The sequence below is a fragment of the Nipponia nippon genome, unplaced genomic scaffold (assembly GCF_047370975.1).
Source record: "Nipponia nippon isolate SJK-2023a ecotype South Korea unplaced genomic scaffold, ASM4737097v1 scaffold_2, whole genome shotgun sequence".
In the NCBI taxonomy this organism is placed as follows: Eukaryota; Metazoa; Chordata; class Aves; order Pelecaniformes; family Threskiornithidae; genus Nipponia; species Nipponia nippon.
Window position 1 is genome coordinate 32,846,399 of NW_028262336.1, and position 13,210 is coordinate 32,859,608.

The window sequence follows — 13,210 nt, forward strand, 5'->3', positions numbered from 1 at the left end:
CAGTGAAAAATTAAATGAAATATGAAAAAGGTATCACAATCCAAGGTTTTCTTTTTTTTTTTTCTTTTGCATTATCCTTTGTATTATCTTTTTCATTTCTCATAAAGAATTGTTATTTCTGGTCACCGTAGATAACTAACACCCTCAGGCATGATCATGCAATATTCCAAACATCTTTAATCAGTATGTATACCATACTATATGTACAATTCCATGCCATCCTCTGTTGCACAACTGCTAGAGCAAGATAAAATTTATTCTGAATTATTTTCATAAATATTTTAAGTCACATCCTGAAAGACAGATGCTTTTGAGGCATGTAGTGTATCATTCTCCTACCTACACTCAATACTTTTCTGGGCCAAATTAACAAAGGGGTGAATATTAACTAAAATCGTTTTACATTCAGATCAGACTTAGTGGAAATTACAACATCAAACCTAGTGGAGTTTCCAGCTCAAGTCCCATATAGCTAAAAATGAGATGAGCTAACTGCCTAAATAGTAATTTTATTGAATTATACGATATATATACTGCGTGGGAGGGGAAACAGTTCCCATTCACCAGAGCTCATGGCACTTAGGCAAGCGCTGAAGCACTTTTGAGCTCCACCAACCTTCTAGGGGTCCATGGAATAGATCTGACAGTACAACGAGACAGAATGAGAAAAAAAGTCCTCAGAGACAAAGGCCCCAAGCCTGCAGTTTATCATGTGACAGGGACCCCATTCTCTTGTAGGACACAAGAAGTTACCAGTAAGGAGACCATTTTTGCACCATCTGGCCCTACATTATCTCACCTTTTTTCTGTGTGTCTGTGCATAAAACTCACACACACAGCAAGGAGAACATACACTTCTCTCCCTCCTGATTTACCGTTTCCATTTTTAGCAAGCAACCCGTAAAAAGGAATCCTGTACTTTTAGAAGATGACCTATAGCAATGGGAGCAGTGCCAGCATTACCTGTGTTTCTAGCATGCATTAACCGTGGAGAGTTTTGTAAGGCCTTATCAACATCATCTGAAGTCAAATGTGGAAGAGGAGCTACAAAACAAAACAAAAAGCAACACCAAAATGAAAAAAAAATGTGAATTATCTTTTTAAACCATATTTTCCCCTGACAGGATTGTGTGAATGCGAGTCTACCGACAGTCAGTTTCAGTCTGCAGTTTGGAGAGAGGCATGTGTGCTACAGCTTAAACTAGGGCATTAATTTATTGAACATTATGAATGCATAGTATTTCTGACTGATCATTGACAGTGTGCGTGTGGAGAAGACTGCACCGCACTGGTGTTGCAACGCTTGTTGGTTTTTCTTTAAAAACCATGTTCACTTTAACTTCTTTAAACTGAGGCAAACCTGCAAAATTTCCTCAAGCTTAGATGAAAGCCCTCAAGCCAGGAATACACTAGTCCCTTCTTTCCCTTTGAAATGCTAGCCATGCACTACAAGTAATTTGCATTTGGACTTCAGGGACTGTTCATTTTTTCCAAGAATTTACAGAACTTTTATTCAATTTAGTGAAATTTTCCTGATCATATTCAGAGTAGAGCAAACTGCTGTCAGTCCTTAGAATCATGCCTGGAATTCGCTTTAGGAATCAATATTTGCACTCTCGTTTAGCGTTCTCATCGTTAAAATGGAAAGAAATGAGTATGTGACCAGAAAAAACATTAGCACTGAATCCCACATGATTTTCTTCCTACAGTATGCTGATGAATATGCTGGGTTTCAATTTGATTTTTCTCTGAGATAGACATGTAGAAATATTCCCTAACCCTTTTCTTCAATGAACATGAGTGAAAGCCAACTGAAATTAATGGGAATCTTTCCATCAAACTCAAGAGGCTTTGGATCAGGCTCTTTACTATGTTCTTAGGAACAGCAACATTTGCAACAGACATTTGAAAACCCAGCTGAGTGTATCCACACCATTAAATCTAAGACTGGTATCAACCACAGATTGATTGTAACCACTACCACAATGACAGAAAACTAGCTTACTCTCTCTGAGGTAGTGTAGGTGTGACAGGAGGATATCTGCATTATAGCTTGGGGTGAGTCTCTGGAAGTCATCTTTGGTCATTTTACACAGCTCCTTCCCATCGATGTTCTGGAACAACAAGATGTCCACATCCGGGAGACCGTACTCCTTCACCGCCCATTCCAGCCACTGGCGTACATGGTCTGTGCTCCATAATGTAGGATCTAGTGGTATCACAAAGCATAAAATTAGGCAGAGAGGGGAGAGTGATGATGTGCTGGACCAGTACAAAATAAATGTAGACCACAGTCAAACTGGACAGACCTTAATCCCCTGTTTACCGACTGCTAGAAGTACATGAGGAATTAATTTGGCCTGTTGAGTGCAAAGGAGAATAACTGTCTCTTGAAAACTATTAGGGAAGAGCTGTGAGCTCTGATTATTAACAACAAACCCTCTGCTGTTGAGCTCCTTCTCCCATTTAGTTCCTTTGCCTTGTTATTTTTATGCATTATTATGCACAGATTAACTTAGGCTACTGTCCTCATGCAGAGAATACTCTTCAGAAAAGTATTTAAGAGAGCCCACTAACAGCACTGCGACTTGTATCTGAACAATTTTCAAAGCTCTCTGTTGAATTTGTATCTTTATTCAAGTGAAACTTCCACTCAAGTCAGAAGTACTGTTTCTTGGGCATAGGCTAAGCAAGCACTCACAGATTTGGCTAGTTATTTCATACACTGGAGTGGGTCATATTAAAATATTCTGCACTTCCTTTCCTACACTGCTGTGTTGTACTGGTGTACATTGCTACACCTGCATGGATTTTTACTTACTACCTGAAGTACTGGCAAAACCATCTGGGGAAAAAAACAAGAACTAGTCCAGATCTGTAGCAAAACATAAGGCCAAATACCTTGTATTTTTGAATAAATCCTTGATTTTAACTTAAACTTCTTTTTTGTTTCTAAACTCCTCCTTGTCTATTTCTCTTCCATTCTCTTTTTTCCTATTCTTGAGTTACAGTAAGCACCCATCAACATGAAGGACCCTAACAACCTGCAGTGTACATCCCCATGATGGAAGACAGCTCCTACCATGAAGAATTTATACTTTTTGAAGAGAAAAGAATAAAGCTAAGGGGAAACAAACTCAACAGTTTGTGCCTTCCAACCTAAACAATTCTATGACTCTATGATATCCTGAAGGCTGAGAATGGAGCACGCAGAGGTCAAATGGCTGTACTCTGCCACATAAAATTCTGTGGAAGGACTGGGACTTGAGTGACAGCCTAAATAGCTATTCTGTGGCTTAATTCAGTGCCATCCCCTCTCTTTTCACTTGTTCAGGGTGGTCTGAAAGAGGTGGAGATCTCTTGCCATGGGCTAGGAACTATTCAGAGTCTGTCATGCTGTTGCTCACTCCCAATCCTTCACCCACTAGTGCGTCCCCTTTTCTGATGCTTCTTTTGGCATTTTAAGCCCTTGCAAGTCAGAATTTTTAATCCTCTGGAGCTTCAGAGAGTCCCTCTGTTCTCTGAAGTGCACCAAAAAACAGTTAGAAGAACCCCTCCATCTGGTACGAAATATGTAGCAATCTAGAGAGATGCAAGTCTGGCTGGTAAACCCAGGGTCTGGATGCGATTGCCCACATCTACAGCAGAGAACTCGAACAACTACATTCAGTTTGGTTTGAAGTAAACAACCAAACACCAGGAAGTTTACCAGAACAGTTTGATTATGCCTATAATTTTTAAATGCTTCTTATTTATGATAACTAGAAAGTTACCACACCTGGAAATGTGAATTTTGCTTTTTTTATTCCTAAACATTGCTACATGAGCTGCACACTGCCTATGTGGTAGTCAAACAAAACCAGCTGATTTCTAACCATACATTTCTTCTAGGGACCTCAAAATAGCAAGGCTGTGGCTGTGACCATCTTGTTCTTTGAATGTCACTCAAATCCACCTCAAAACACACCTCCGGGAATACACTGAGAAAAAAAGATCTTGCTGAACTAACCATGCTAAGGGTTACTAAAAGACTGAAAAGAGTGCCAACCACAAAGAAGACAAATGTTTTAGAAGAACATTCAAATGTCATGAATTTCAGTGTGGTCTGCTTCTAGTTAGGCAGGACACTTCATTTATTCAGTGCATCACTCTTCCGTGCTTCAGAATAGAACTGTCAATACCATTGCAGAGGATACTGCAACATTATTTGTCCACATGTATCTTGACAAATAACTGAAATAATCACAGCTTGCAAAATTGGCCACAGTTAGTACTCTTGCATATCTTAGCAACTGAAAAACTGTAACAATATTAAGCAACATAGCAGTAGCAGAAATGTTTCAGATAGGCACATCTCTGCTGGAGGGGAACTAGCAGCAAAACATTCCCTTCTCTTCGCAGGTTGCAGGTGTTGTGTCTATGCTGTGTATATCCAGTGGTTTACGAACACCCACATATGTCATGATGGTCTAATGCTTTGACTTTGGAAATAGGCATGCTAATTATTTTGGAAACTGAGGCAACAAACCTTCCAGAAGAGGTTTGTTTGGAGGACAAGGCACACAGGAGTGAATGCCTTCTTGTTCAATTAACTGTTGAATCCCACAACGAAGCTTGCCAAGACTAACCAAGAATTTCTCAATTGTGCTCTTATATTGCAGTAGAATTGTCAGTTTGCTTACTAAAATGTTTTACACCGCCCAAAGTCAGGGGATAACCTAGATAAATGCTTTTCATGAACTGTTCGATTTCACAGAAGCTATTGTGTTTTAGCATGCTGAGGGCTGGACTGCATTGGGTATTTGCAAGGACATCATGTGGTACAGTGATCCTTTCTCCCTCCCACACACTCTGCACCCAGCTAGTCCATGGTGTTAGGAAATGGAAGTGGCTCTTCATTTTGCCCACTTTAGGGTGAAATACTCCAAAAGGAGCTAAGAACTCAGATAAGATCTGAGTGCCTGTATCAGCAAGTTCTGCTGCTGAAATGGGAAGGCCAGGTTGAGGATGTGGCTTCACTGATATTTCTCAGCCCGTTCTCTTAATAACCCTGGGAAATTACTGCTCTTTTCTTCCTGATCACCTGTATCACATTGCCACTTTTCTCCAAATCTTAAATAATGTTAGTAGACTTATGGGTAATGCATTTTTATGGTTGAAATTTTCATGTAGAGGGTCTAACCTGCTGGCACAATGACTCTCCGTTCATTGGTAGTCATATTTGGGGGTGGAATGTGCTTCTCTTCCATGTAGTTTCCATAGTTCATCCCAACATTGTCTGAGCCGCTAACCATTTTCCCTCCTTTTGCCACGCTGCAGTCATCAGGAGAATTCCTAGACAGAGAAGAGAGGTGTGCTTCTATTATTATTCCAGTCCCTACTAATATCCTCAGCAAAGAATCACGCTGAATGAAATGAAAAAAAATGGGACTCGAGCACCAGGGTAGGGCTGTCACTGGAAAACTTAGTACCTACCACCCAATGACTCTGCTGATTCCTTCAGTTGCCTCAGAAAAAATGACCAGCCTCAATGGACCATACATTTGTTTTTATTTTCAAAGGATCAGACTCTTATATGTCTCCAAACATATAAGCACTAACGATTTATTTCCAGAGACCGGGCTAGAATGGAGGCTTGTTCATGAGCTTGCTGAGCCCGATGGCTCCAAATAGCTGCACTTCTCTCTCCAAACTTCTCACAGATGACTCGGCAAACATAGAGGTGCACTTAATGTAAATTTTCTGAGGGAAAACTATTATTAGTTGTCATTGTCCAAGCCTTGGACAAGGCTTGTCCAAGGCCTGGACAGCTTCCCATCTCCACTGCTGCCATTGTTTCATGTGGGCCATGCTCAGTTGCACTTTATGTCATGCAATGTAGAGACACTTCTACGTATGGCTTACAGAAAAGGAACATTTGCCAAAGTCATGATTCAAAATACCACACGCATGACTGGAAAAACCTTTCAGTTCCTGACTAGCACAGTCTCCATGGTACTGTAGTCAAGAAATGGAAATCTGCAGAGGATCTGCAACCAGACACCTCTTTAATTTTGGCTTTGCTTTCTGAATAGAGTCTTTAGGTTTAACATCCCACAGGGGTTCCCTAATGGCATTTTAATTGCATCACAGTTTTCTTTCTGGCAGACACAGACATATTTGTCCCTTAATTTAATGTCTACAACGTGTTTCATCAGAGAGAGAAAAATTGTTACAAAAATCAAAATAAAGAACAGAGCCACAGGGAATAACTTTAAATGTAAAGAGGCTGTTTGGCAAGGGAAGGAGGGTGTTAGTTGGGTTTTGCTTTCTTTAGTGATACTACATTACTAACAAGCTTTCTTTTAGTCCTGCCATTTAACTGCTGAAACTGTACTATGGTCTTACTAAACAAGCAGCAAGTCAGGTTGCGATGTTTCATTTTGGTTCCTTGCAAACCAACTAATTTGCAGTCCAGAGAACCGAGAGACCCTCCAAGACCCAGACTCCTGGAAGCATGTTTCAGGACCTGCCCCCCAAAATGTGTTTCACCCAGAGCCTCTTGCTCTCCCCAGCTCGAAAATCCCAGCTCTTGCTGCAAGTGTTGGGCAGCAATGTCACTGTAAGCCCACCAGTGGTCAGAATACAGGTGCTTTCCCAGACGAGTTTTGCTATTGTTTGAGGTCAAAAGAGGAAAAATAATACTCAGTTTGGACAACTGTCTGCTCAACATACATCAAAAGGATGTGGCAGATATTTTATCCAATGCCCGAGTGACTCAGTTGAGTTGACTGCTCAGCACTACCATGGGTCAGGAACTAATGCAGTTATAATTCTCATGTGTGTTTTAAAAAATAACTAGCACTTGGAAAGCTGAAAAGATTTAGTATACATCTTAAATACTAAAAGTACATTTTAAGTATAGCAGTTTTTTTCTATGCAGTGTTACTTCTGATTTTACCACGTTGTGTTAATATATATATTAAAAAAAAAAATTAACTGCTGATGGCTTTCAGTTTAAAAATAAAATATATCACAGAAACAATTCAATGGGTACTGTCATCTTCTTTAGGAGAAGGAACAGGGCCTTGAATGTTGCCTGGGAAATGTTGGCTTCACATACCTTTTTCAGGTATAAAGTATCTTGGGTGATGCATAGCATACTATATACTAAATCTGCCTTGTGTAAAGGTCCTACAACTGCTTTGTCAGCCACAGGACTGAATAATAACCACAAGGGAAGATACAGTCAGCACATGGTCTTGCCTGTCATTGAGTGGTGGTGAATTTAGCCTTTCCTCTCAGAACCAGAATACTTGGGCATTATTCTTTCGGGTTTAACTTTTATATCCCACTACATAGCTCTAAATATAATTCTGGGATGCAGCTTATTTCTGTCTAAAGAGAACTAAGCAAAACAAAGTAACTTTTTCTTTCAGGTGTAAACATGTTGAAAAAGAGCTTTTGTGATGATTGCTTGTGACTAAAATGTTGGCTTTTTCTGTTTAACAAATACAAATAGCATATATGCGTAAGTGAGTCTGCATACTAAATCATGTATATTTGGAAACACCACTCAACTCCTGCCCTTATACCTGCGCAGACGCCCACCCTGACTCCCAAGGTTAGTTATGGTCCAAAGACAAAAGAAAGAACCATTTGGCCCATTCAGTGATTTTTTAGGGATGTTTTTGGGAAACAGCCAGCAGCACCCTTTGGCCTAACTGGCACAGTTACTTTATTTTGTTTTTCTGTGAAAAGGAACTTGGAATATAGGGACATCAAAGTCTTGCTGCTGACGTGAAATATCACATCAGTATTAGCCTACACCACTTCTATGGGCAATCATGCATTAAAAACACTCTCGTAAACACTGAACAGTAAATGATGTGAAAGATCCAGTAGTAGCACACAGCTTTTGGCAATCTGACAGGGCTTCTGAGCTGGTTTTCTGATCTGAATATAAACAGACAGGGGTGGGGAAGAAGAGCATAAATAAGTCATAACTTTTCATTAAAATCCAGAAGCAGATGGTCAAGGGTTTCGTCCCATTAGCTTACTGGGTGGACAAGCAAATCCCCAGTTCAGCAAATCTTCTAAGACTATGCCTAACTTCAAGCATGCAAGCAGCTCCATGGGAGCTAACAGGACTACTCAGGTACTTCAAATTGAGCGTGTGCTTATGCATACCACTGAACCAAGGTTTAATTCAAATAGCTGGAATGGACTTCTACAGTATAGAAAGCAAAACTGAAAATGCAAGCAGACACTAGAAAATAGCATTTTTAGTGCTCAGAACAACAAGAGAGTGATTGTCTGCAAAAGCTTTTTTTAGGACTTTCTGTGAGTCTGCTTTATTTCTGAACCACCAGGGGAGCAGAGGCAGTGGAAAAGCAGCTTTCAGAAAGTGTGCCCAGTGTAAAGGGTGCAGCTTTGCAGTGATTCATCCTAAGCTCCAGGTCTGAAATGAAACGCGAGATGTTTTTCTTCACAGCTGCATGTTATTTTTAGCCTTTGTAAATATACTGCGTTACACCTGGAATTTACAAAAAAAAAAAAAAAAAAAAAAAAAGTGAACAACTACAATCATGCTACCCAAGAGCACTTTGTCCAGTCCTGAGCTGATTCAGCTCCAACTGCTCATAACTGTCTATTGAAGAAAGCATTTCTCCATGAGTCCTTGGAACTGGAAGCCTCGTCTTTATTCAGGGTTACTTAGAATCAAGCTGATTTGATGGTTAAATTTAGCACCCACTCCTACTGAAGCCGATTGGAGCTTTGCCAACCATTCACTTTGATGAAAGCAGATGTAAGTTCATAAATAAGTGTATGAAACACAATTTTTCCTCTTCAATATGCTACTGTTTTCCCCATGTGACATAAAACACCTGTGTTGTGTTAAAATGCAAGGTGTCAGAGAAACACAGATTAGGAAACAGCAAAATTTTACATGATCTTTGTGACATTCCCATAATATAAACCCCTCTATTTAAAATTTCTGAATTTCAGAGGGAAATAAATGAGAAAAATTGTATTCTCCAAATATCTATATATCTTTATAAGTTTATTTAATAACCACAGCTTGAATAACTTCCTTACAGAGCCTACTTATAGAAAAGGGGTCTCAGGAGAGTAGAGTGGTGCAAGTACATCTTTGAAGAGTTTTCCATGCATGGTCACCGTCCAGCCTGTCTCTGGTCAGGTCAGAGGACACACTGAGCTACCAGGAATTTTTCTTCTGTGAGGCTCTGGCGAACAAACCATGCCACTGTCCTACAGGATACAGATTCCTCTCCTCACCTCTCCTATCCCATTTCGTAATGCCAGTGATCTGAGAAAGAGGGGAATGGTCCCAGAAGGACTGCAATGACCCCACCCTGTCCTTACGTACAAGAGGGAGCTCCACAAAGCCAGCTCCCTCAGATAATTCAGGCCAACATATGTAAATTTATATTTAGCCAAAATTACATCATTTAAAGGTCAGCTCATACTGAGTGTATTGCAAAGCATGCTCAAGCTTGTCTCCATTCACTGCAACTACTCAAGTTGTAGCGAATTTGATGAGTGCCTACCCTCCCCCAAAACGGTTTGTCATTGAAAAAGTGGCCCATGAAGAAAAAAACAAAACTTCCCTGAGATTTCTTACTTTGAGGTACACTGCTGTTTCTTAAAGCACACCTGACATACTTTATTCCACAATATCAATTCAAAGGGTTACACAGCTGCAGCCCTAAACTCTCTTCCCTGCCCCTCTCTACACCCTCTTCCTCTTCATGAATCAGTGGGATTCACATCTGCTGAGACCTGCCACAGGGGTGACATGCAAAGAGGGGTCCTGTGGATCCCCCTTTGGGTTCCCCTTTGGCAGCCATCACTGGGGACAGCCCGACCCTCCCTGGAGAGAAGAAGCCCGCGCTCCCCAGCCGCCGCAGCAGGAGTGTGGCTGCACCAGCAGCTTTGCAGAGCCCCAGGGGCTGCTTCCCTGGCACCAACGGTGATTACCATGGGTGCTAAGCGAGACTCTGAAAAGCGCCTTCAGTGCTGATATCAAAGGCCTCAGCACTTGCTTTGATAGAGCTCAGTTTCCACCACGCACGCTTATCGCCCAGCACCGCAGCTGGATGCAGCTGCGCGGCTTCTCTGCGCATACAGGAGGCCAAGCCCTGCAAGCGCACCAAGCGCTCTGCTCCTGTGCAGGCACCCGCCCTTAAATCTGATGCATGAACACCACCATGCTTAACCTGCTGAAAGGAAAACAGAGGTTTTATTTTCCCTTCCAAGGCTTCTTGAGAAAGCAGTGCAAAATTCTCTGCAGAGGACTCCAGCATAACAGAGGCATTAGAATGCCAGAAAATGCACGTAGGTCGAAATATTCCTGGGGTGCTCACACAGGCTCTCGCACAACTGCTTAGCGAACTGGGCTGGGGAGCTGCTTCCCCAGCAAGTATGCAAACAAGTAAATAAATGGGTGGGTGGGTAAGTAACTCAGTGCTTAGCTATAACCTGAGTCACTCCCCCACCCACATGGGGCAGCTGTGTGAAGGCGATGCTTGCCCACAGGAAAGGGGACAGCCAGGGTGGGAGCGAGCTGCTGAGGTCTGTGGAAGGGAGGGAAGCCCCTCGGGACACATGCCGCCAGCTAAAGCTGGCTTAAGCTGACGCTGAAGCCATGGTGACAGTCTGTTTATTTTTGCTATAAGGTGACTGTCAAAAGCAGTCCTAAGAAGACAAAAGAAAAGGAAAAAAAGGAAAACTGAAGTCCTCACTGGGCCATGCAGTCATGGAGGTGCACTGCTCCATGCTGGGATATGCAGGGGCAACCAAACCGGTCTTCAACAGCCCCAACAGCCCAGGGCTGCAGTGTGGCTGAGCTTGGGGCAGCCCCACGCTAACATACTCCCTCAGCGTCCAAAACGGGGGCAGCCACCACTGTGTGGGGTGCCCCAAGCTTGGCAGGTGCTCAGGGTTGCATGGGGCCAGCCCAGGCGTCACTCAGAGATGTTGCAGCGTGGCACGTAGAGGTGCCTTCGGCTCCCTCCGCCAGTGAAAGCAAAAAGCAAACATCACATGCCAACGCATGCAACATTGTTGGCTTTCTGTAAGCAAAGCAAAAGATGCTTGTTTATTGAGTTGTATATGCAGCAGCCATTCACTTTCAATCAAACAATAACTTTTGCTAATTGAAACAATCTTTTCTTTTTTTATTTTTTGATTAACTTTCCCCAGCTATCTTGCAGTCCACAGCTGCTTCAAGCCTTAAGGCCATCATGGCAAATGAAGGCAGTCAGCGTCTGGCTCACTAGAGGCCAGTCAAGCAATAAATATTACCGGCCCGGCTCTTTGTGTTCACAGTGTGGGGAAACAGCTGGTTTAAGTTTGACTGCACGTTGTCATTTCTCCATTAGTGCAAACACTTCAATATTTCTTATGTGTGAGGTTGGAGTGAAGAAAGGGAAAGAAGGGAATGGGGTCACTAAAAGCCAAAGCTAAGAAATGATGTTCTGTATATACATAATTTACAATTAGATTGCTGCCTGGGAGAAGGCTGAAGTCTGACGTGGTGATAGCTAGGCCAAAGCCACAATGTCTTCCCAGTTGGCCTATAACTTTCAGGACCTATTTTCTCTTGTTTTCCTTTTATTATTTTTATAGAAATTCTATTATAATGGTAATGGATTACATTTCTCAAATTGTATTTCATTTCAAGAGCTTGTAAGCCTGTTGTATTTGTGGTTTCATAAAATATGAAATACCGGGAGACAGGGCCCTTCCCAAACCACATATGCCTTCTTTTGTGGGCAGGGATTGTATAGAAAGTTAGCAAAGTAGAGCATGCCAGGCATAAACAGAAATGACATCTTGTATGGAAACCATAATCCCCCATGTCTGTGGAATGTCTCCTGATTTTCATGATTAGCACTATCGGGCTGTGAGGCTGACGGGTGTGAAACAGTAAAGTCAATGATTAGCCACTTTTCTTTCTCTTATTCACCTTCTGCTTTGTCTTAAAATGCTATTCCCAAACTTTAAATACTGAACACCCCTACTGACACTACCCTGATCAAAATAAAACACCTACTAAGGAAGGGGGAGAGGAGCAGACTCATCTCCAAATGTGCTGGGTCAGAGAGACCCTGCCTACTGACAGTGCCTGTGCCATGCCAGCCCGGGGGAACACCACAACCACCAGCTCTAAACGCCCTAGACACAGTAAATACTCTACTGGAAATAAAGCAGTAATGATAGCAATAGTCATAAATAATGACAGTGATCATAACTCTTCTGGGGTCCTATGTCATTATTTGAAGACTAATTTTATATTTCACTGCCCATATGAGAGCTTTTGTTTGCTTAGCACTTTGGAAATTCTGGCTATCCTCATCTCCCTCTTAAACTCCTGAAGGTAAGCACACAATTTAAGCATCAGTGGTCAATCCAAAATGTAACCATGCCAATTATGAATGAACACATTATCCCAGAGTAGAAAGCTTCTTAGCTAGCACCTGCCAGCCCAGCACCCCCCAGAAAGCCGCAAAAAAAACAGCTATAGTAGTGGTGAGCTGCGTTTGTTTTTCTCCTTGGCAACACGTTTGCCTCAAGAACAGAGCCAAACCATGCGCGCACACACACATATGCACGCACTAATGTTAAGCTGGTGGATTTTCAGAGCAAAGAGGAACTTCTTCAAGTAGTCACACATAAAGCCCTACATGGAGAAGATCCTGAATTTGCAGTTTTTCCAGTTTGGTAGGAAGCCACTCCACCACAACCACCCCGTCAGTGGGAAAAAAAGATTATCAGTCTGAGATAACTAACACCACATCTTTTTACCCAGGATTGATGTTACTTTATATAGGCAGCTCCATTAAGTGCATTACGAAAGTCATCCTCTTAAGACAGATCTCCCAGCTTTGCTGTGGACTGACATAGGGGCTGACTCAAGCCCTGTTAGAGACAGAGGAGAGAGTCCCATTGACTGCAGTGAGGTTTGGGCCATGCTTGTTGTTTACCCTGAGATGAGGTTTACCAAGAATACCAGGGCTGCATGCCGGTGGTAAGCCACCAGACGTACAAGGGATGGAACTGAGCCTCAGCCACAGGGTTGTGCTCAAGGGATGGAAAAAGCCATGCCCTTGAAAAACAAGTGATGTCAGGGTGATTACTGCAGATCAGCCCTATTTCTCCACGTGTTGGACACACGTAAGGTGTGCAAATGCTCTAACTAGATCCA

The 13,210-nt window shown here is 42.2% G+C and overlaps 1 protein-coding gene across 9 annotated transcripts in view; it reads right to left on the reverse strand.

The window, feature by feature from the left end:
• Positions 1–13,210, reverse strand: part of ERG (ETS transcription factor ERG) — a 148,390-nt gene that overhangs the window by 13,948 nt on the left and 121,232 nt on the right. For 7 of the 9 annotated variants that reach the window (XM_087758698.1, XM_087758692.1, XM_087758696.1 and 4 more), the window contains 3 exons: positions 5,183–5,334; positions 2,006–2,209; positions 964–1,044 (listed from right to left, as the gene is read on the reverse strand). In XM_087758698.1, the coding sequence (XP_087614824.1) occupies positions 964–1,044; positions 2,006–2,209; positions 5,183–5,334 (437 nt within the window). The remainder of the gene's footprint in view (positions 1–963; positions 1,045–2,005; positions 2,210–5,182; positions 5,335–13,210) is intronic. The other 2 variants (XM_087758697.1, XM_087758693.1) reach the window with 1 other exon arrangement.